The 21,551-nt window shown below is 40.2% G+C and overlaps 1 protein-coding gene across 1 annotated transcript in view; it reads left to right on the top strand.

Moving 5' to 3' along the window:
- The window catches only part of LOC102837087 (ADAMTS-like protein 1-like), a 262,124-nt gene that overhangs the window by 34,299 nt on the left and 206,274 nt on the right, over positions 1–21,551 (top strand). The window contains exon 2 of the mRNA XM_006864474.1: positions 15,134–15,261. Coding sequence (XP_006864536.1) covers positions 15,134–15,261 — 128 coding nt within the window. The remainder of the gene's footprint in view (positions 1–15,133; positions 15,262–21,551) is intronic.

Raw genomic sequence — 21,551 nt, 5'->3', positions numbered from 1 at the left:
CAGATTTAATGCGAGCAAAAATAGACACAAGAATGTAGAAACGCAGAAAACAAAATTTTGAGTTAGAAAGAATGTTTTCAATATTAATTGTAAACATGCATCCCACAATATTGGAATAGTACTTGCTGGAGAAAGCATCAATCATGAACATGGGAATAACCCTAAATCACATCCTGAGTCTTTATTAAGAACCATTTAGATTGTAATTGTTTTTCTCTTCTTCTTCATTTTTTTTTTTTTTTTTAATGGCCCATGCTCAATCCTGGAAGAGTTGGGAAAGTTTTAATAAAACCAAGAGCTTCCTTTTTTGATACGACATAAAGTTAACTAGTCATATCTATGACCTTCTTTACTAATCACTTATACTTTGGGCTTTTTGGTCATCAAAGTCTAAACCATTTTCATGATGAACCTTGCGCATTTCCACAGTGAATCGAAACAGGAGGTTTTTCTCTGGCAGGAATGTTCTCCATGATTCTAAGTCCCAGCATCTGCTTCGCAGAGCCTCAGATGTTTAGTTAGTTATACAGATGTTTTGTAAATGCTTTCAGCAAAATTTCCCAGTGCTGCACAAAGGATCGCTGGCTGATTGGAGTTGCCGTGTGGACAGAGCTCATTAGATTAAATGGAAACAAAAACTGAAATTTCTAACCAGCTCACCAGGAAAGCCAGAATTCACAAAAAGAGCAGAGAAGGAATTCTGTTTGAGGGGGCGTTTCAAACATGCCTAATGTGGGGTGTGGAGGGGTGTGGAAACCCCAGGAGGTGATTTCTGCACTGTTTTCCTTGGTGTTTGGCTTACATAATATTTTCCACTGGAAAATTCATTTTTCTTTCCTAAGTATAGAAAAAACAGCAACTGGAATTCAACTCCATTTTTAGAACTCCAGGTAAAATGGTTTCAGTTTCACACCTGAAGTGGGAACAGTTTAAGCAGCTGTTTTAGTGTGGCACTTAGGATAAGCGTTGGATTGCTAACCGTAAGATTGGCAGTTCAAACCCACTAACCGATCCTTGGAAACGCCGTACAGGATTGCTATGAGTCAACGAACTCAGCAGCAGTGCTGTTATTGCAGAAAAGTTGCAAGCATATGGCTTTAATAAACAGAAGTTTGTTTTCTCACAGTTCAGCCTACAAGTCCGAATTCTGAGCACCAGTTCTAGGAGAAATGCTTTCTCTACCTGTTGGCTTTGGAGGAAGCTTGTTGTCTTCTTTTAACATCGTGGGCCAGTGTTTCTTGGAGGTCTCCATGTGTCTTGGCATCAGTCTTCCCCTGCGTTTAGGAGATGCTCAGCACAGGGATCCTGGGTCCAAACAACATGCTCCAGTCTTAGCTCTTCTTGGAACAGAGGCCCGTCTCATCTCTTCCTTTGTTTAATCTCTTTTTTCATCTAAAAAGAGTTGGACTGGAGATACAACTTAATACCTTACATTACTTCTTAAACTGCCTCCATTCCTACCTTATTAACATCATTTGTTGTTATTGTTAGGATTAAGTACAGAAAATAATGACATTAGATCCCAGAATGGAGGATAATTACATAATAGTGAGAATATGGGCTACTCAATTTGGCACGAATTCTTGGAGGACAAGTTCAATCCAGCACACTAACCAACCAAACAGTTGTCCTTGAGTCAGCTCTGACTCATGACGACCCCGTGTGTTTTTGAAGAACCGAACTTCGCCCCACGGGGTTTTCAGTGCTGCGACTCTTTGAGAGTAGGTATGACCATGCATCTCTTCCAAGGCATCTCTGGGCAGATTGCTTAGTAGCCTGTTGCTTTGTAGTCAAGCACTTAACTGATTGCACCACTCAAGGACTCTAAAAAATGTATAAAGGGTTCAACTATCTCTCCCATGAAAGGCCAAGATGGTGACTGTTGAATTCATGAGTTTGAAGAATTGGTGCTATTTCTACAGGCTGTTGTTCTCCTGGTTTGCAGTGTTCTTTGTGATAGAAATGAAATGACTGAATGGGGCCTTTCTGTTCCTGACTGAGCAGACCTTAGTACAGGAGTTCCACTATGATAGTGTGATCATAAAGCAAAGATCATAGTGTAAAAGAATCCAAGACTGATAGGCTATTTCTAGGAGGAAAAAATCTCTTTAATCTCCGATATCATTATTGTTTCTTTGCATCCAAACTTAGAGTTTAAGAATCTATGAAAATAAAGCATAGTAATATTTCTATTAATAGTCTATCAGTATGTGACAAATTAATTGGGTGCCTCTATTTTCTAAGTGGATGCTTTGCTGAAAGTGAAGAGGACTTAAAATACTTAATGATGAAGATCTAAGCCTACAGCCTTCAGTATGGGTTGCACCTCAATGTAAACAAACCAAAAATCCTCACCACTGGACCAATAAATAATATCAAGATAAATGGAGAAACGATTGAAGTTGTCAAAGACTTCATTTTGATTGGATCAACCATCAGCACTCATGGAAGCAGCAGTCAAGAAATCAAATAATGTCCTGCATTAGGCTAATCTGCTGCACAAGACCTCTTTAAAGTGTTGAAGAGCAAAGATGTCAGTTTGAGTATTAAAGTGCCCCTGACCCAAGCCATGGTATTTTCAATAACCTCATATACATGTGAAAGTTAGACAGTGAATAAGGAAGACCGTAAAAGAATTGAGGCATTTAATTTATGATGTGGAAGGAGAATATTGAAAGTACCATGGACTGCCAGAAGAACAAACAAATCAGTGTTTGAAGAAGTACAGCCAGAATGCTCCTTTGAAACCAGAATAACAAGACTTTGTCTCTCATACTTCAGACATATTATCAGAAGGGAGCAGTCCCTGGAGAAGGACATCATGCTTGGTAAAGTGGAGGGTCTGAGAAAAAGAGGAAGCTACACAATGAGGTAGATTGACACAGTGGCAGCAGCAATGGACTCAAGTGTAGTAACGCTTGTGAGGCTGGCGCAGGACTGGACAGCGTCCCTATGAGTAGGTATGGACTCCACTTAGCAGCAACAATACTTTAAAGTAATAGAATCAGACAGTGATAGAATATTTTATCTCTGTCTTTCCTGGAGATAAACTGCTTCAGACTACCCAAAGGCCAGTCACAGAGTTCCTGAATACTAATCATTTTCATATCAGCAATTACTGATTTTAATTCAACTGGCTGTGAAATTGTGTCTGGTAGAACTTTCCAAAATGCCTAGAGCTTTCTCTGCAGTTTAGATGAGCTGCAATCCAGCCTTTTCCTTGGATACAATACAAGTAAATCAGGTTACCATAGTTTGCAAATGAAATCTAACTGAAGCATTTGATATTGAGCAGAGTCAGATTTTTCTTTCCTGAAAAGTAATGAAGTTTTCTTAATTCCAGCTCCAAGATGTTACTCCCAGGCTGAGAAAGAATTCTGAAGAAAAAAATAAGTTTTTAAAAAGAAAAGCAAACATTACTTCTTGTTGTTACATAACAAATTCAGATACTGGCAAATACTGTTTATAATGGAAATGGAAGTCAGAGTTCAAAGCTTCTTGTTGTTACTGTTAGGTGATGTAATATAGGTCCAGGTCCATAGTGATCCTATGCACAACAGAACCAACCCTGCCCAGTCTGCTCCATCTGCACAATTGCTATACTTGAGCCCATTACTGCTACCAGTGTGCCAGTGGGGAATCTTCCACTTTTTCATTGACCCCTCCACTTTACCAAGCATGATATCTTTCTCCAGGGATTGGTCCCTCCTATTAACATGTCCAAAGTATGAAAGATGAAGTCTCGCCATCAAGGTTTTTAAAGAGCATTCTGGCTGTACCTCTTCCAAGACAGATTTGCTGCTTCTTCTGATAGTTTATCAGTATTCTTCTCCAATATCATAACTCAAGTGCATCAATTCTTCTACGGTCTTTCTTATTCACTGTCCAACTTTCACATGCATCTGAGGCTATTGAAAATACCATGACTTGGGCCAGGCACACCTTAGTGTTCAAACTGACATCTTTGCTCTTGAAAACTTTTAAGAGGTCTTGTACAACAGATTCGCCTAATACAATACGTTGTTGGATCTCTTGGTTGCTGCTTCCAGAAGTGTTGATTTGTTAAAGCAAAATGAAGTCTTTGACAAGTTCAATCTTTTCTCCATTTATTATGATGTTATTTATGGGTCCAGTTGTTAGAATTTTTGTTTTCTTTACATTGAGGTGCAATCCATATTGAAGGCTGTGGTCTTTCATTTTCCTCGGCAAGTATTTTAAATCTTCTTCACTTCCAGCAAGCAAGATTGTGTCATCTGCATATTACAGGATGTTAGTGAGTCTTCCTCCAAACCTGATGCCATGTTGTTTTTCATATAATCCAGCTTCTCAGATTATTTTCTCAGCATACAGATTGAATATACATATACATTTGAAGCTTGTTATTGTTATTAGGTGCCATCGAGTCAGTGCCAACTCATAGCAACCTTGTGCACAACAGAACGAAACACTGCCTAGTCCTGTGCCAACCTCACAATCGTTACTGCATTTGGGCTCATTGCTGCTGCCACTGTGCCAGTTAACCTAGTTTGGGCTAGTCCTCTTTTTCTCCGACCCTCCACTTTACCAATTGTGATATCCTTCTCCAGGGACTCGTCCCTCCTGGTAATATGTCCAAAGTATGAGAGACAAAGCTGGCCATCTTGGTTTCCAAGAAGCTGTTGTTGTTATATGCTGTGGAGTCTGTTCCGACTCATAGCGACCCTGTACAGGGTTTCCGAGGCTGTAAATCTTTACAGGACCAGAAAGCCTCATCTTTCTCCCGCGGAGCAGCTGGTAGTTTCGAGCTGCTGACCCTGAGGTCGTAACCACTACGCTACCAGAACTCAGGTGAGGAGAGAGCTGCTCAGTCATGACTATAAAGCCTGACTCTCCTAGCTGTTAACTGAGTGACTTGGATGTAAGTGGGTATATTCATGACACAAATGAGGAAACAGAATAATTAGCATTTATTATGTCAGAATCTACACAAGCTACTTTCTATTGCAGTTTTCTTGTCTATCTTCACAATCACACTAGTAAGAGAAGTAGCAATGTTCCCATTTTACAGAAGAAGAAACTGAGTCCATGAAGTCTGAAAATATGTCTAAGTAAAGTTTTCTGAAAGGAAAAGGCTCACCCACAAGTTGTGCTCTCTCTCCCCCATATGCTGTAGACTATTCAAACTCTCTGAGCTTCGGTTCTCTTGCTAATAAAATAAGGATAAAAAGCACAATTCCCACACGACCTGGCTCATTGTGAGATTAAACACAATAATTTATGTATTGCTTGGCATACTTCCTGGCACATAGATACTTAATAAAACTAAGTTTTTGTTTTCTTCACCACTTACCTTGTAGGATTAGGTGCAATTAGGTGTGTGTGTGTGTGTGTGTGTGTGTGCATGCATATGTTCATATACAGAAACCATAATAACAAAAAGGAAGTCGGGTACCTAAAAGTCCTCCCGTGGCCAGTACAGCTTTTACACTCTTTTACAGAATTGATTTTTCTCCTAAGTAGCAAGGGACAGACTTCTTGCGGTGGCCTCCAAAAGATCATGCTCTGTGTCACTGGCAGTTCATCATGTCCCCCAACAGTGCAACTGTGATAAGAACCAGATGATCTGAATTTCCTAAGCAAAGCCAGGAGCAAATATCATCTGGGAAGACGCATGCTTCACTATCCACCCACCATGCTCTTTAGAAAGTACATCAAAAAGCTAATGGACCTTTACAAGAGCCCAGAGCTGCTTTATGTCTGTAAGCTCTCCAGAGCAGTAATCACAACCCCTACCACGTACAGTTGGCAGCAGAATCAGTATTCCAAGTTGTTCAAGAAGCCAGGGATTAGATAAGATTTATAGAGACCTGATGTGTCTAGGGGTGGGGGGCGAAATGGAATCTGTAGCTTCATTTCCAAAGCTTTAGACTCGGTCAGGGTGTTCCTGTGTGTAGACTTCTCCACTCTGCATGGGGACACCACAGAAAAAATGGTTCTCTTGTCATTGGTGGAGCGATCCCTCTGTTTAATTTAGAGGCGTGTGACCTTCCTATGGGGCTGTCATATATACAACTCCAGATGGATAAAACTCAATGCTGTCTGCAGAAAAGAGAGGAAAAGCAGAGACACTGGTACTTCTTGCTGCTCTTGCAGTCATAAACACACATCTTTGCCATATCCCACAACCATTTGGTTGCCTCTGAGGATCTGCTGATGTCTGGAAAACACCTTGCTTAAAGTGTAACTTCAGCTGCTGTACGACTTCAATTTTACAAAAACCTATCACGCATGTCTTGCACACCTATTTTCGTTTTCATTCATCTCTCTATAGCTCAACCTCTTGTTGCAACATTTGGAAAAAATATTTGCCAACTACTCTGAGTGTGTGTCTCTGAGCAAATACAACTCCAGAGTCGTCTTCTTTTCTTACTGATTTGTACTTCTTCCTGTAGCAACATTCCTGCATCCTTAATAGCCTGCCCAGGCTTCAGAGAAAACAGTCTGTGTAAAGTGGTACATTGGAGGTCATCTGAAGGCTAAGTGTCCACTGGACAGTGAGATTCTGGGGAAATCTGGCTTCTTGTGATTATACAGTGTTCAACTGCTTGTAGCTGTCACACTTAGAGCTGTTCACCTGAGACTGGAGCGCAGCATTTGGCTCTGAAATCAACCACAAGACTATTAGATGAAAACCACGTTTAGATAAGCCAGGATTGGTGAGAAAATGACAAGAGTTCTGACGTTGATGGATTTAGGGACGCGTTTCTCATGTTTAGAGGTTCATAGTTCCTGGCTTATAAACGAGGTTAGTTCCTAAGTGTGTCTCTAAGTTGAATTTATAGATAAGTTGGAACAGCTGTGTATGCTTCTTATTTTGCCTTACTTTAGTGAGGGAAAAAAAAAAATGATCTCTGGTGGCACCATGGGTTAAGCATTGCGCCGCTAACTAAAACACAGGAAGTTTGAACCTACCAGACACTCCGTAGGAGCTTCCATAAAGATTTACAGCCTCGAAGATCCTCTAGAGAAGTTCTGCCTTGCCCAGGAGACCAGAATTGAGTCTGGATGGAGTCCTGGTGTGGTGCTGTGGTTTAATGAGCTGAACTGCAAAGTTTGTTTGATCTGCAAGGCTGGTGGTTCAACCTCACCAGCCGCTCCTCAGGAACCCTATACAGTGTCGCTATGGGTCAGAACTGACTCAATAGCATTTAACAACAAAAAAATTGTAGTAGTGGATTTGGATTTTGAGGTTAATGATGTCAAAGTTGCACCCACAGCAAGGAAAGGGGATTGTGGTGAACAGGGGTTGGGTCAATTGTTTCAAAGTGAGGGCAAATTTACATAACATTCAAGGGCGAGTTCCTGTTGTTCCTTTAAGTCTTCCTGTGTATAATGAGCTGTAACCACATTCTGTATTCCACACAATTAGCACTAACTGAGGCTTAAAGCCTCTCAGCTGGCCAGGGACAGTGGCTGGATGGGGATGGGGAGTCGATGGCTAAGTTTTCTAACAAGAAAGCGGTACACTTTAAGAGTTTTCATCCACACTAGATCCAAAGATCGATATAGAGCCCCAAATAGCTACAAAGTCAGACATTTCTCTAAATTGAGTGTCTCAAGGGAAAATTCAACTCTTGATGATGTCAAACAAATGCTCTGCTAAGAATGAGGCTCAACATGAACATTTCCCTCACATTCAATATCAACTGCAGTTTTGATTTTTTCTCCCGCTGGTGAAACATTGGTCTACATGAAAAAGTTAATGATTGCTCCTAAATTCTCTGCCAGTTGATATTCATAGCCAAAGACCAGGGTTTTACCTGACCCTGCTGCTAACATTTCCAGCATTGGGACCAAGGATGATCTCTTTCTTGGTAACTGTGTTACATAGATCACTGTGTTTTTATAGCTCTCTGGCTCTGTAGGAAAAGCATACAAGGTTGACAGTTCAAGCCCACCAGCTGCTCTGCAAGAGAAAGATGCAGCTTTCTGCTCCTTTTAACAAGCCTAAGAAAGTTTATACAGGATCACGATGAGTCAGAACTGACTGACGGGCACTTAACAGCAACAATGTGGCCATATTTCTGAGACTTGAAGAATAAAATATTATGATGTGATAGAAATCAAATTGAAAATATTGATGGACTGTATAGAAAAGCGTCAATATTTGGTTACAGAAGCAATCAGCATTACTTTGTTGTTATTGTTAGTGGCCATCGAGTCATTCCTTGACTCCTGATCACCCCTGTACGACAGAAGGAAATGCGACTCAGTGCTGAGTCAGTCCTGTGATCAGCAGACCTTTGGGTCCATAGTGTTGTCAGTGGCTGATTTTCAGAAGTAGATCACCTGGTCTTTCTTCCTAGTCTCTCTTAATCTGGAAGCTTTACTGAAACTTGTTCAGCATCCTGGTACCATGCAAAGCCATCGGTGATGGATGTGCGATGACACTGTGTGGAACACACTGGCCAGCCCCTCATCTATTCCTTATGTTTCCTTTGCCTTGGCTTCCCCTTGCTTCCTGCGGTATGTAGGTTATAGTTTAAAAACATTCTGTAAAGTCAAGAGAGGAATAGACATCCTAAAGTGTGCGAGAAGTAAACTTGAGTTCTACTTGGACCAGACACAGAATTTGTTTCTTGAAGGTGCACTTAAAAAATGCAATAAACAAATACTTGGAGATTTTCAACTGCCTGAAAGGCATTTCTGAAATGGCATTTCTTGTTGTAGATGTTAGAATCTGCACAAAGAGGAAGAAAATCACTTTACTCTCCTCTAACATTAACCAGGGATTCTATTAAAATGAAGTGTGTTTACTCCCTTGTTAAAAGACAAGTTGGAGTATGTTCCAGTTTGAGAAATAGGCTCAGGTCCTGCTTTTGAGTTAGTGTGTGATCTCCTTCAAGGAAAAGTGGGCAACTAATGTGCGGAGACTTATAACTTGTGATGAGGTGAGGAGGATAGTTAGTGAGACCTCACCTTGTTGGTGGTAAGTGCTGGTGATGTGGTGGGCCAGTCACTTTAGGCTCCTATAAAATGTGGCTCGGAATGGATAAAGAAACACACTGGTAATTCCTTCCTAAAGGTGTCAGTTCCATCTCATATTGACCTTGTATATGGTTTCCAACACAGTACATCTTTGCAAGAGCAGAAAGTCTCATCTTTCTCCCATGGAATAGTGGGTTAGCTCAAGCCACTGACCTTGTAGTTCTCAGTCCAATGCTTATCCTGCAGAGCCACTGTGCTCCCGAGACCTCACTTAGAAATTTTTTAGTGGTATTTTAGATATGGCACTCAAAAAACCTCAAACAACTGTAGTCTAGAGATTAAAAGCATTTATATTTCTAAAAAAAGCATTTATATTTCTAAAAAAACTAAAATCACAACTACATATTATTCTGTGAATATCTTAACTCAGCAAGTGAAATGCTCCAAGGATTCGGACTTCAGGAAAATGAAGTTTGTGTGGAAATGCCACATGTGTGATTTTGTGTTTGTTGCAGTTGTAGTAATTGGACAGTATCTTTGGAATCACTCATCTCACTCATGTTAATTAATGCATGAATTCTAGCATCAGGTAGTGTGCTGGACTTGGTTGCAATTGCATTTAATTGAAATGAAGTGAGGAGAATTGCACTATACAAATATATGTTTGTCTTCCAAACAGTGTTTCAGGAAATATTGTACCTCATTCAGCAATTCAGTCTTCTACCCACACAGAGTCACAAAGAGGGCAATCGAGAGGTTCTCGGTAAATGTTTAGAAATCTGGGGAATGAATTTAATAGGCATATGGAGAAGAGATTGTGGCAAAGGACCTTTTTTCCCTCAGTAATTAAGCTCTGGGAACAGAGTACCCATATTGCAGTGATTAGAGATTGATTTTATTAATCCTAAACCTAGGCTTCGGTGCTCAATAAATACTTCCTTTAAGAAAGACAGGTTATGGGGGTTACTAGTGTGTTCCTGTTAGCCATTCAGTGTCACATTTGGTAGGAGCCTACAGTGACTGGCTGATCACATCTGTAGGCAGCTGCAGTATGGCAGGTAGCTGGCAGGTTCTGCCAGGGGTTTTAAGGAATGTGCTGTGTTGCAAGAAAGCTCAGTAGAGAAATCTCTAGTGCCTTCCCAATTCACCTGCAGGAAACTTTCAGAGTCTACCCTCTGCTTTTAAAGGATGGCCTTATTAATAATCATAATACTAGTAGAAAACCCTTTGGTGTTGTTTGGTGCCATTGACTCTATTTTGGAGCATACTAACCTCATATGACAAAATAGAACTCCTCCCATTGGGGTTCCTAAACTAGTCTTTGCATGAGCAGATCACCTGGTCTTTCTACCACAGAGTCCCTGGGTGGATTTGGACAGCCTAATGCTTAACTGTTGTACCATCAGTGCTCATTGTTGTTGTTGTTAAGTGCCATCGAGTCGATTCCGACCCATAGCAACCCTCTATAGGGTTTCCAAGGAGTAGCTGATGAGCTTGAACCACCAACCTTGCAGTTCAAACAACTTTGCAGTCTGACGCATTAGCCCACAGCGCCACGCCAGGAATGTATGTTGTTGTTAAGTATCATGGAGTCAGTTCCAACTCATAGTGACCCTGTACAGGATTTCCGAAGCTGTAAATCTTTATGGGAGCAGAAAGCCTCATCTTTCTCCCATAGAACAGCTGGTAGTTTCGAACTGCAGACCTTGAGATTAGCAGCCCAATTTGTAACCACTATGCTACCAGAGTTCCTTAGTCAATGTTTATATAGTGATGGTGTGGCTTCCTGGTGTGGCCCTGTAAGATAAACACTGGACCACAAGGTCGGTTGAAACTCAACAACTGTTCCTCAGAAACCCTATACAGGGTTACTATGAGTAGGAACTGACTCAATGGTACTTAACAAAAACATATAGCACTTATTATGTGCATTTTGGAGTCCTGGTGTGGCACTGTAGGTTAATGCACTGGACTGTGAAGTCAGTTTGAACCACAAGGTTGGTGGTTCAAGCTCACCAGCTGCTTTTAGGAAACTCTATTCAGGGTTACTATGGTTTGGAACCAGCAGGATGGCACTTAATCACAACAACAACATGCACATTTTTGGAGTTCCTCAGTGATGCAAATAGTTAAGCAATCGGCTTTGAATGGAAAGGTTGGCAGTTTGAATCCACCCAAAGGCTTGGTGATCTACTTTCAAAAGATCTCAACCCTTGAAAACCCTGTGGAGCACAGTTCTATCCTCATATGCAAAGGCTTGCTTGGAGTCAGAAGCAACATGACAGCAACTGTTTGGTTGGTTGGTTACTGGGATTATGTGCTTTTTAATCCTCACAAGATATAGTGAAGTAGGAAACATCATTATCCCCAATTTCTGATAAGAAAACTAAGATGTGAAAGGTGATATATGCACTCAAGATTGCAAAGCGGGAAAGCTATGGGGCCAGTGTTCTACCCCAGGCTAAGCAGGGCCACAGTCTCTGATGTAGCCACTACAGTGCCCCACCTCCCAGCCAAATGTTTTTCTAGGACTCTAAATAAAGCATGCACCAATCAGAAAACTCTTGCTCTCCTCAGAAACTATACAGGGCTACTATGAGTTGGAACAGACTCAATGGCACTTACCAGCAATGCCATCCTGAAGCCAGGTTTCTCAGTTAAGTCCCACAACTTGTAAAAGTTGCAAGAAACACACATAATTTGACAACAAAACCCAATAGCAATTGATTTCTAAAGGAATGATGAAGAATTATAAAGGATCCCATTGGGGGTGGTTGTGTGACATGGAGTCCGTTCCACCTCGTAGTGACTCTGTATAGGGCTTTTGAGGCTGTATCTCTTTATGGGAGCAGAAAACCTCACTTTGCTCCCATAGAGCATCTGGTAGATTCAAACTTTTGACACCGTGGTTAGTTAGCAAGCAGTTCAACTTGTAGCCCACTATACTTACTACCTTACTGCCAAATAGATCATTTTCTGGAAGTGGAAAATGCTGTCTTCTTTGTCCCCTCCAGGGGCCCATCCTGCCTGAATGATACAACCCTAAGTATAAAATGATATCAGTATAAGGACTGAGGTATGCTTGACCCAAACCATGGTATTTTCAGTAGCCCAATATGCATGAGAAGAAGTTCTGATAACCTCCTGGTTATAAGTCAGGTTGTTAACCTCAGTGTCAGAAGTTCGAAAATACCTATGGTTCCACAGGAGAAAGATGAGGTTTTCTGATCCCCCAAAATTTACAGCCTTACAAACTCTATACAGGGTCTCTATGAGTCGGAACCAACTCCACAACACACAACCACTACCATATGCACGAAAAAAAGTTGGACAATGAATAAGGTAGACTATAGAAGAATCAATGAATTTAAGTTGTGATGTTAGAGAAAAATATTAAAGCTATCATGGAGTTTCAGGGAACAAACATATCTGTGTTAGAAAAAATACAGCTGGAGCGCTCCTTCGAAGCCAGGATGATAAGACTTCATCTCTCATAATTTTGAAATGTTATCAGGAGGGACCAGTCTTTGCAGAAGGAAATCATGCTTGGTAAAGTGGAGGGTCAGTGAAAAAGAGGAAGATCTCCAATGAGATGGATCGGCACAGTGAGTTCAAAAGAAATAGCACTTGTGAGAATAGAACAGAACTGGGACATACTTTGTTCTGTTGTGTATAGGGTCGCTATGAGTGAGAACCAACTCGATGGCACCTAACAACAACAACAACAAGTAAACTCGGTGGGACATGAAAAACGTAATTTAAAGTAACAATAATAATAGTAAATATCAAAATAAAAATAAAAGTTCCATGGACTGTTAGAAGAACAAACAAATCTGTGTTGGAAGAAGAGCAGTCAGAATGCTCCTTAGAAGCCAAGAGGCCAAGACTTGGTCTCTCATGCTTTGGGCATATTGTCAGGAATGGACCAAGCTTTCATGCTTGGTAAAGTGGAGAGACAATGAAAAAAAGAGGACGGCCTCCAACGATGTGGATTGGCACAGTGGTAGCAGCAATGAGCTCAAGCTGAACAGGATAGTGAGGATGGAACAGAACCTGGCACTGTTTCATTCTGTTTTGCATAAGGGTGCTATGAGTCAGAACCAACTCTATGGCACGTAACAACAACAGCAAAACCATTTGCAGCATTGATTGTGTGATTGATTGTCCCTTTACTTCTCAATTTCTTAAAGGCTTTATAAGGGACTATCTTCTCATCACCTCAGTAGCTCAGACTTGCCCAGTGTTCCACATGCTTCCATTTAACCCCTCATGGTTAAAATGGAAAATCGAATTGTCACATTGCTTAAGATGCACACTTGATGTACAGTTTGGATTTTCCCAAATATAGTTTTGGAAATCTTAGATTTGTCATATGTGTATCTTTGATGATGCTACCTTTCACATTGGATTCCTCGTGTACTTTATTATGCAGAAGAGATGTTCCAAAATGTACTTTGTAGAACTGTATTACCTATGTGAGAAGCCTCGGTGTCACAGTTGTTAAGATTGTGGCTGCAAACTGAATGGTCTGCGGTTCAAACCCACACATCAGTCCTGGGGAGAAATATGTGACAGTCTGCATTTTAAAGATTTGTAGCCTTGGAAACCCTATGGAGCAATTCTACTTTGCCATATTTAGTTATGAGTTGGAATCAACTCATTGGCAATCAGTTTACACTTGCATAGTCTCAATTTATAGTACTATAATAACTAATACGCATTAAGTGCTTTATTCTGACACTTGTCGTAAGCTAAGTTCTTTTGCTAATCCTCTTATGTTGTGAGTGTGTGTTTGTGCATGCTGTGGCATGATTATATTATAAAATGGGAAATAGAGGAATAGGGAGGTGATCCATTTCCTGTTACAGTATCATGAAATACAGAATCCATGTCCAAACCCAGACACAGTCTGTAACTTCAGGACCTGCTGTATTATTTATACCACAAAATTTATCTTACTTTAAGAGTACAACATTGAGATTGTTATATGGCAACAATTCTCCTTTCAGTCGATGAAGATTTCATTAGGAAACCTGCAAGTAGCCAACGAATCTGTCCAGAGACAATCTCTGCTATGTCATGCGGTTCTTCCACTGAGCAAAATCTCAAAACTGGGAATGAAATCATTTCATTTAAGAAATTGCCAATTGTGTGAAACAGTGCTAAACTTTGGAAAGCAATGCTGGTGTGCTTGTGTTGAGCTTTTCAGAGCAGGCAAATCTTGTAGCTTGTCTTCACATTGTGACTTCAATTCGGTCACATCTTGTAGCTTGTCTTCACATTGTGACTCCTCTAAGCCTAATACCTGTGTCAGTCACCCTTTTCTGTTTGTTCCCTCAGTGTAATCGCTTGTCTTGTTTCATTACCAAGGATCCATAAACATATGTTGTTGTTGTTAGTTACCATCAACTTGGCTTCAACCCATGGTGCCCCCATGTACTCGGGGGGCTTCAAAGAGTTTGCAGAAAAATGGAATCAAAAGATACTGGAATTTTCCACAAACTTTGTGAGACCTCCTCATATGACCCCAAGTACAGCAAGGTGAAATATTGTGGAGTTCCATACCACCTTCACAATCACTGGTATGTTTGATGGTATTTTTATAGGTTGTGTATATTTCTAGTGCCGCCCAGGCTCTAGGGCTCATCTGCCAGCATGTAGTTGTTTTTTTTGTAGGTTTTCATGGCTAATTTTTTCTGGGGGCAAAAAAAGAAGAGATTTGGTGGTGCAGTGGTTATGCGCTCAGCTTCAAAGCTAAAGACCAATATTTCAAACCCACGAGCCGCTCTGTTGGAGAAAGCCATAGCTATCTGTTTCTGTAGGAATTCCAGCCTTGGAAACCCTATGGGACAGTCAACCTTGTCTTACAGGTTCACCATGCGTAGGCATCAATTCAGCAGCAATGGGTGTTTGTATTTTAATTTTGAAAGTATATCACCAGTCTTTCCTTCCTAGTCTTAGTCTGGAATATGCCCACCCTGAATGACCTTGCTGACATTTGAAATCCTGGTAACCTAACTAGCATGTACACATTATCTAATTATAAGGACTCTGATCATCTGATGCATGTTCATTCCCAGCAGGACCACCATCTACAGCTGTACCCGCTGCCCACGTTTTAGGATTCGTGTTTCAGGGTCCTGACCAAGTCTCTCTTTTCTCACAGAGCTCCAGGACCGCACGCTCTGAGGAGGACCGAGATGGCTTGTGGGATGCTTGGGGCCCATGGAGCGAGTGCTCGCGCACCTGTGGCGGAGGGGCCTCCTACTCCCTGAGACGGTGTCTCAGCAGCACGTAAGTTTCTCCATCATTGCTGCAAGTTTTTTGCACTTTGCGGTTGGGGTTATGAAAAGCATTGTGTTGCTCACAAATCCAGATAAAGGAAAGGAAGGAGGGAAGGTATGGAAAATTAAACTCATGTTTGGGTTTTCTGAACTCCCATCTTTAGCTAAGTTTTTATGTGGTACTGTAAGATAAAAACTGGACTGCTAATGCTAAGGTCGGCACTTTAAATCCACTAGCTGCTCTGGGAAGCCCTGTAGAGGGCATCTTTGTGTTAGAACCGACTTAACAATACATAACAACAATAACAGGCTAACCGGTTGATGCCAAGTCAACTCTGACTCATGACAACCGTGTGTGATAGAACTGTGCTCCATCACTGATTTTTTTTCAGAAGTTAGTTGCCAGGCCTTTCTTTGTCTAGTCTTTAGTTTAACATCATAGTGCATTAACCACTACACCACCCAAGGGCCTCTCTTATATGATAAACAATATCAAATGTATCTTACTTATCAAGTAAGTTCTGTTGTCATTTTCCTGTTAGACATGAAAGGAAGCTTTGTTATTAGAAACAGGTTTAGTAGCTTTAACTCCTGAACGTGTGGCATCCTTTAACAATTACGGTGAGCATAGTCTCAGCAGTGACATGTTCATTGGTTTTTGTGGAATTCACAGTGTTCTCAAGTGATTAACAAATGGATGATATGTTGCTGTTGCTTTAGCTTTTTTGGATGTTGTAATGATTAGACATTTCCTGAGGTAAATGAGTGATATGTTTTGAATATGAAGAGGTTTGGAAGAATCAACAGTGCAGTGGGATTTGTGAGTGGGATGATGAAGGCAAAGGGAAGGAGAGGTAGCTAACTGCTTCTAAGTTGAAAGGGCAAGCCTGAGGCCTCAGAATGGAAAGTCTTTAATAATAATTTTAATAATTCTGAACTGCTTCTAGAGTTGTGTGGTCTATGACTAGATTTTTCTCCAAACTATAAAATATGACATTCCATGGTAATATTTTTTAATGAAAGATTTTATTTGACAGTGAGAAAGTGTTATATGGAGCAAGTAAGAGGTTTGATCAAAATCACTGTACATAATAAAACATGAAATAGAAGAAGGGAAAATATACATCTGCTGATTCTTCTAGATTTTTCATAAAGTCAAAAGTGGTGGGATCTAGGGTCAGGAAAATGTCGACTTTTCTAATAGAGTGAGAATTTATTAAAAGCAAAGCCTGGGTCTTATCCCTTTCTGTCTTACCAAGGCCTCCACAGGGATTGGCAGATATCAGGAGACATAGAAGTTCCTTTCATACATCAGGTGATAGCTAGAGACCATGTTGGTGCCAGATGAGGCCTAGTGGAACCCATGTAACCCTGGGAAACATGTCCAAACACTGTGTCCTGCAAGAATTTGGTTATTCTGGTACTTGAGTCTACTCCGAAGGTATGTCTGTTGAGTTTCATTCACTAACAATTAAGCATGCCCTCTTTTGAGGTCAGTTTCACAGCAAACCAGATTCTAAAGCTGATTTAAAAGAAACAAAAAAACTAGATGTTTCCTCTTCATGAGTCAGCAGCTTTCATAATCTGAAATATCAAAAGCTTCCTACATAATGTTACATGATAGTACTACTGTAAGGCATAACTGATCATAAACATCGATCAACAAATCTGGAATGTTCCTGCTATCAAGTTCTCTCAAATTAGCATGCTTGAATATTCTGTAGGGATGAGCCAAAACATGTCTCATAAAGCTAGTAAGTTGTGTATAGGATTTCTAATATGGTCTCAGGGATGTGATTTTTACAATTTGGTAGAGTAATTTACTGAGATGAGGGGCAAATAAATCACAAATAAAACGTTATAATTCAGCAAACAAATATTTATGCTACATGAAGTTCAAAAATGTCATTTTATCACCTGCTAATTTGTGGGGCTATGGGAGCACTAGGCTATGCGAGCAAGGTCGGTTTGAACCACAAGGTCAGCAGTTCAAACTCATCAGCTGCTCCTTGGAAACCCCGTACAGGGTGGCTGTAAGTCAGAACTTACTGGATGACACTTGTTGTTATTGTTGTGAAGTGCCGTTGAGTCAGTTCTGACCCATAGCGACCATGTATAGGGTTTCCGGGGAGCAGCTGGTGAGCTTGAACTTTCAAACTTGCAGTTCAAACAGCTTTGCAATCTGGTGCATTAACCCACAGTGCAACACCAGGACTCCAGACCATGACACTTAACAACAACAAAAAGTTAAGACTTCAGTTGCTAGGATTTTATTAAAAGTATTATCGAAGATATCTTTTGTCCTCCGCTATTTAGGTGTTAAAGGATCCCTGGTGGTGCAGTGTGTTAAGCATTGCAGTAACTGAAAGGTGTGAAGTTTGAACCCACCAGGAGAAAGATGAGGCAGTCTGTTTCCATAAAGATTTACAGTCTCAGAAACGCTTTGGATCAGTTGTTTTACTCTGTAATGTAGAGTCACTGGGGAGTGTTGTGGGTTTGTAGGATAAGCACTAAGCTATTGTCCACAAGATCAGTGGTTTGAGTCCACCAGCTGCTCCACAGGAGAAAGGTGAAACTTTCTGCTCCCACAAAGATGTACCGCCTCAGAAAGCCTACACAGCTTCAGTATAATCGGAACCAACTAGATAGCAATTAACAACAACAACAACACAGTGTCACTATGAGTTCATGGCAGTGGGGTTGCTTGGAGTTTGGATGACTGCATTGGAAAAGTACATTTTAAATTCTAAAAATTATAAACATTGAGAAGACATATCCCTATTTGATGTTCTAAGAAGACATACCCCTATCTGACGTTCTAATATTGAAAAAAGTGTATTCAGTATTTATGTATTTAGGTTGGATAGAGATTTGAAGAAAAAACTATCCAAACAGATGGCATTTCCAAATCTGGCAAGAACATAAAGAAACAATATTATATGTCTTTATTTCTGGTGTTTAATGTTAACTGATACATTATACATATGGCTATAGTCTACATTCAGTCAAGAACTGTAAGTATTATTTAGCAAATCAAAAGTTGCCACCATCAACATTGGACAGTTTGGACACAAATGAAATGTTTTGTTTTGTTTTTTGTTTTTCAAATAATTAAAGGACTACTCATAGAGAAAACATCAATAGCTGTGAAATTAGTTCATCTTGATCATCAAGATGATTATATGAATACTTGCCCTACATGTGTTTTGCCACCATTCCTGACTAAGAGCTGTACTGTGAGGTGAGTTTATGCTCAGCTGTACTGATTCTGATCCTTGTGAAACAAATACTTAAATTGGCTTAGGCTTTCTTTCAATCTTGTTCACAGTGGCCTTTCTGGAAACATCATGTGATAGCCCACTAGCTCTGTGCCTTAATAAATTAAACTCCCAGCTCCAGATCGGAAACGAAACAAAACTAAGTCTGCATGATTGTCTCTGGGGGTATCTTGATGCTAGAAAATCTGCATTCCCAAAGAAAGCTCAAGATCCACAGTGACTACATAAATGCCAACACTGGGATAGCACTACACCAGTGTGTTGTGTCACTGAATACACAGAAAGGCTGCAACGGTGGCTTCTAAAATGACCTGGCTTTTATGAAAGATAGCAGTTATTCTTTAGAAAAGCACTTGATGATTTAGCTATCGAACATGTTGTTATTGTTGTTAAGTGCCGTCGAGTCATTTCCAACTCATAGAGACCCTATGTAGAGTTTCCAAGGAGTGGCTAGGAAGTTTGAACTGCCAACCTTGTAGTTCAAACCAGCCTTTTGGACCAGTGCCTATCCTTCAGTAGAATAGCTTCTGTCATGATATAATACTCTCACATATGTGGTATTCTTCAAGCTGAGGATCATGACAAACTAGTACTTGGGAAAATCAATTCAGTGGGTCACAACCCTTACTTTAAAAAATGAAACAGGATAGACTGTAATGTTACGGTATTAAAAATAGGTATTGACTTGTGAAACTTTTATTTCTGGTTTACTCGTGTGTGTGTATGTCTGTGTGTTCTGGGTTATAATAGAAAATATGTATCTTTCCAAAAAATTTTAAAGATGCAGCTGCAATTACCTAGGGAAATGGACAGGTTCTTTAGAGAAACATATGCAGATTAAACAGACAGACACACATACAAAGGGTCTTCAGAAAGATCATAAAGATAAAGGAAATTCCTTTATCTTTATTCTGTTTTCCATTAACTTTTTGAAGCCCCTCATACATATATGTATATATGCAATATGTGCATCTATGTTTCATATTCATATATGTTATGTATACATAATGGACTCCTGGTGTGGTGCTGTGGATCAGCACTGGACTGTAAACCACAAGGTTGACAGTTCAAAACCACCAGCTGCTCCTCAGAAACCCAATACAAGTCAGAACCGACTTGGCGGCACTTAACAACAACATTGAGAGAGAGAGATGGTAAGGAATTGGCTCATGTTATTATGAGTGCCTGAAAAGTCTAAAATCTGTAGGTCAGCCAGCATCTGCCATCTTGTGTCCCCAAATCCTTAGGTCAGGAGACAAGACCCCTGTAGGAGTTCTGGCAAGATTTCTATTTGTAGTTTGGAGACAAAATACCTTTGTAGGGAAAGCTCCCTTTTTGCTTTTAAGATCGGCAACTAATTGGCTGAAGCCCATCTACTTATGGAGGGCAATCTGCTTCACTTAACACTAGCTGACTTAATCAAATGCAGTGACTTCATCTATGGCATCTAGACTAATATTTGATGAGTGTTTGAACTTTGCACCACAGATTAGTCAAGGTGACACATAAAATTAACTATTCCGCTTCCTATGATGAAGGGCTTTCTATGGTGACTGATCAAGGTTGTTCAACCAGAGAGAAGCCAAGTGTCATCCTTCCACCATTTAACTGTCTTTACCATGGTATTATTACTTTACTGTTGGATTATTAAAGGCTCTCAAATACTGTGTCTCCTTGGCATTCTCTTTTTATCCCTTCACATCACTTTGTAAGTTTTACAATGTAAAACCCCTGTGTTTTCTCTTTTCTCCTTATGTGGAATGAAAAGTGTAGAGTAGATCCCCTTTGGAAAACAAAGTGCATCAAGCACTCTGTTTCCTTCTGATGTCTTCTGTTCTCCTCCCTATGCCACTTGAACCCATTTGCTTAGCATTGTAGAACAAAAATATAGCGACCTTAGTCATTTAGGTTGTCTAACATCTAAGAATCTGTTTTGTTTTCAATAATATTTTATTGTGGTTTTTTTGGTGAAGTTTATATAACAAATTAGATTCCCATTGAACAATTTCTACACGAAACATCTTTCACAATGTTTTAATCTTCTCATTAATTCCCCTTCTGGATGTTTTACTTCTAGTCATCTAGTTTTCTATCCCTTTACCCTTCATTTTTGCTTTAGAGCAGGGGTGGGAAGCATCTGGCCCACGGGCTGTATGTTGTTGTTGTTGTTAAGTGCCATCGAGTTGGTTCCAACCCATAGTGACCCTGTATAGGATTTCCAAGGAGCAGCTGGTGAGTTTGAACCACTGACCTTGCAGTTCAAATGGCTTTGCAGTCTGGCGCATTAACCCACATCACTACACCAGGACTCCATAAGACCCGCAAAATCATTTGGTCTGGCCCTGCCTAGGCAATCGCAGTTCCAGCCACGTTGTTGTTTTGTTGTTAAGTGCTGTCAAATCGGTTCCAACTCACATGTAGGAGTGAGTTAATTAAGTTTCTGACCAAATAGAGCCGGCTAATTTTTAAGTTGATAATTTTGTATAGCCTAAGAATGCTATCACTAATTTTGGCAGAAAAAAAATGTTTCCCACTCCTACTTTATAGTAAATGTTGACCATTTGGTCTCATGTAAATGATTTTTCTTTTTAAAGTGCGCAGTACTCATGCATAGTATTCTTTATTTCAGGAGTCAATCTGTTATTTAGTTAAAATGCACTGTCATGGAGTAGTTTCAGATCAATGCTTGTGGGATATTGCATGACAATAGTTTAGGAAGTCCTATAATTTCAACCAGTTCAGTAAGTGTAGAACTTTTTAAAAATTTTGAGTGCTAGTCTACATTTTTCTCCCTTTCTGGTGGTTGGTTGGTTAAGTGCCATTGAGTTGGTTCTGAAACACAGCAACCTAGTATAAGGTTTGTGAGAAACGACTGGTGAGTTTGAACTGCCAACCTATTTATTAGCAATCTACTGCTTATCCTATAGCAACAGAGCCCTTTATTAAGCTTCATCTATTGTGACCCTGATTAGAATGGTTATTAGTGGTGGTGGGACACCATCTATTTCTTCTGGTCTCAGGG

This window comes from Chrysochloris asiatica, unplaced genomic scaffold (genome assembly GCF_000296735.1).
Source record: "Chrysochloris asiatica unplaced genomic scaffold, ChrAsi1.0 scaffold00065, whole genome shotgun sequence".
NCBI lineage: Eukaryota > Metazoa > Chordata > Mammalia > Afrosoricida > Chrysochloridae > Chrysochloris > Chrysochloris asiatica.
Note: the sequence above shows the minus strand (reverse complement) of the source record. Positions and strands in the feature narration are given on the sequence as shown.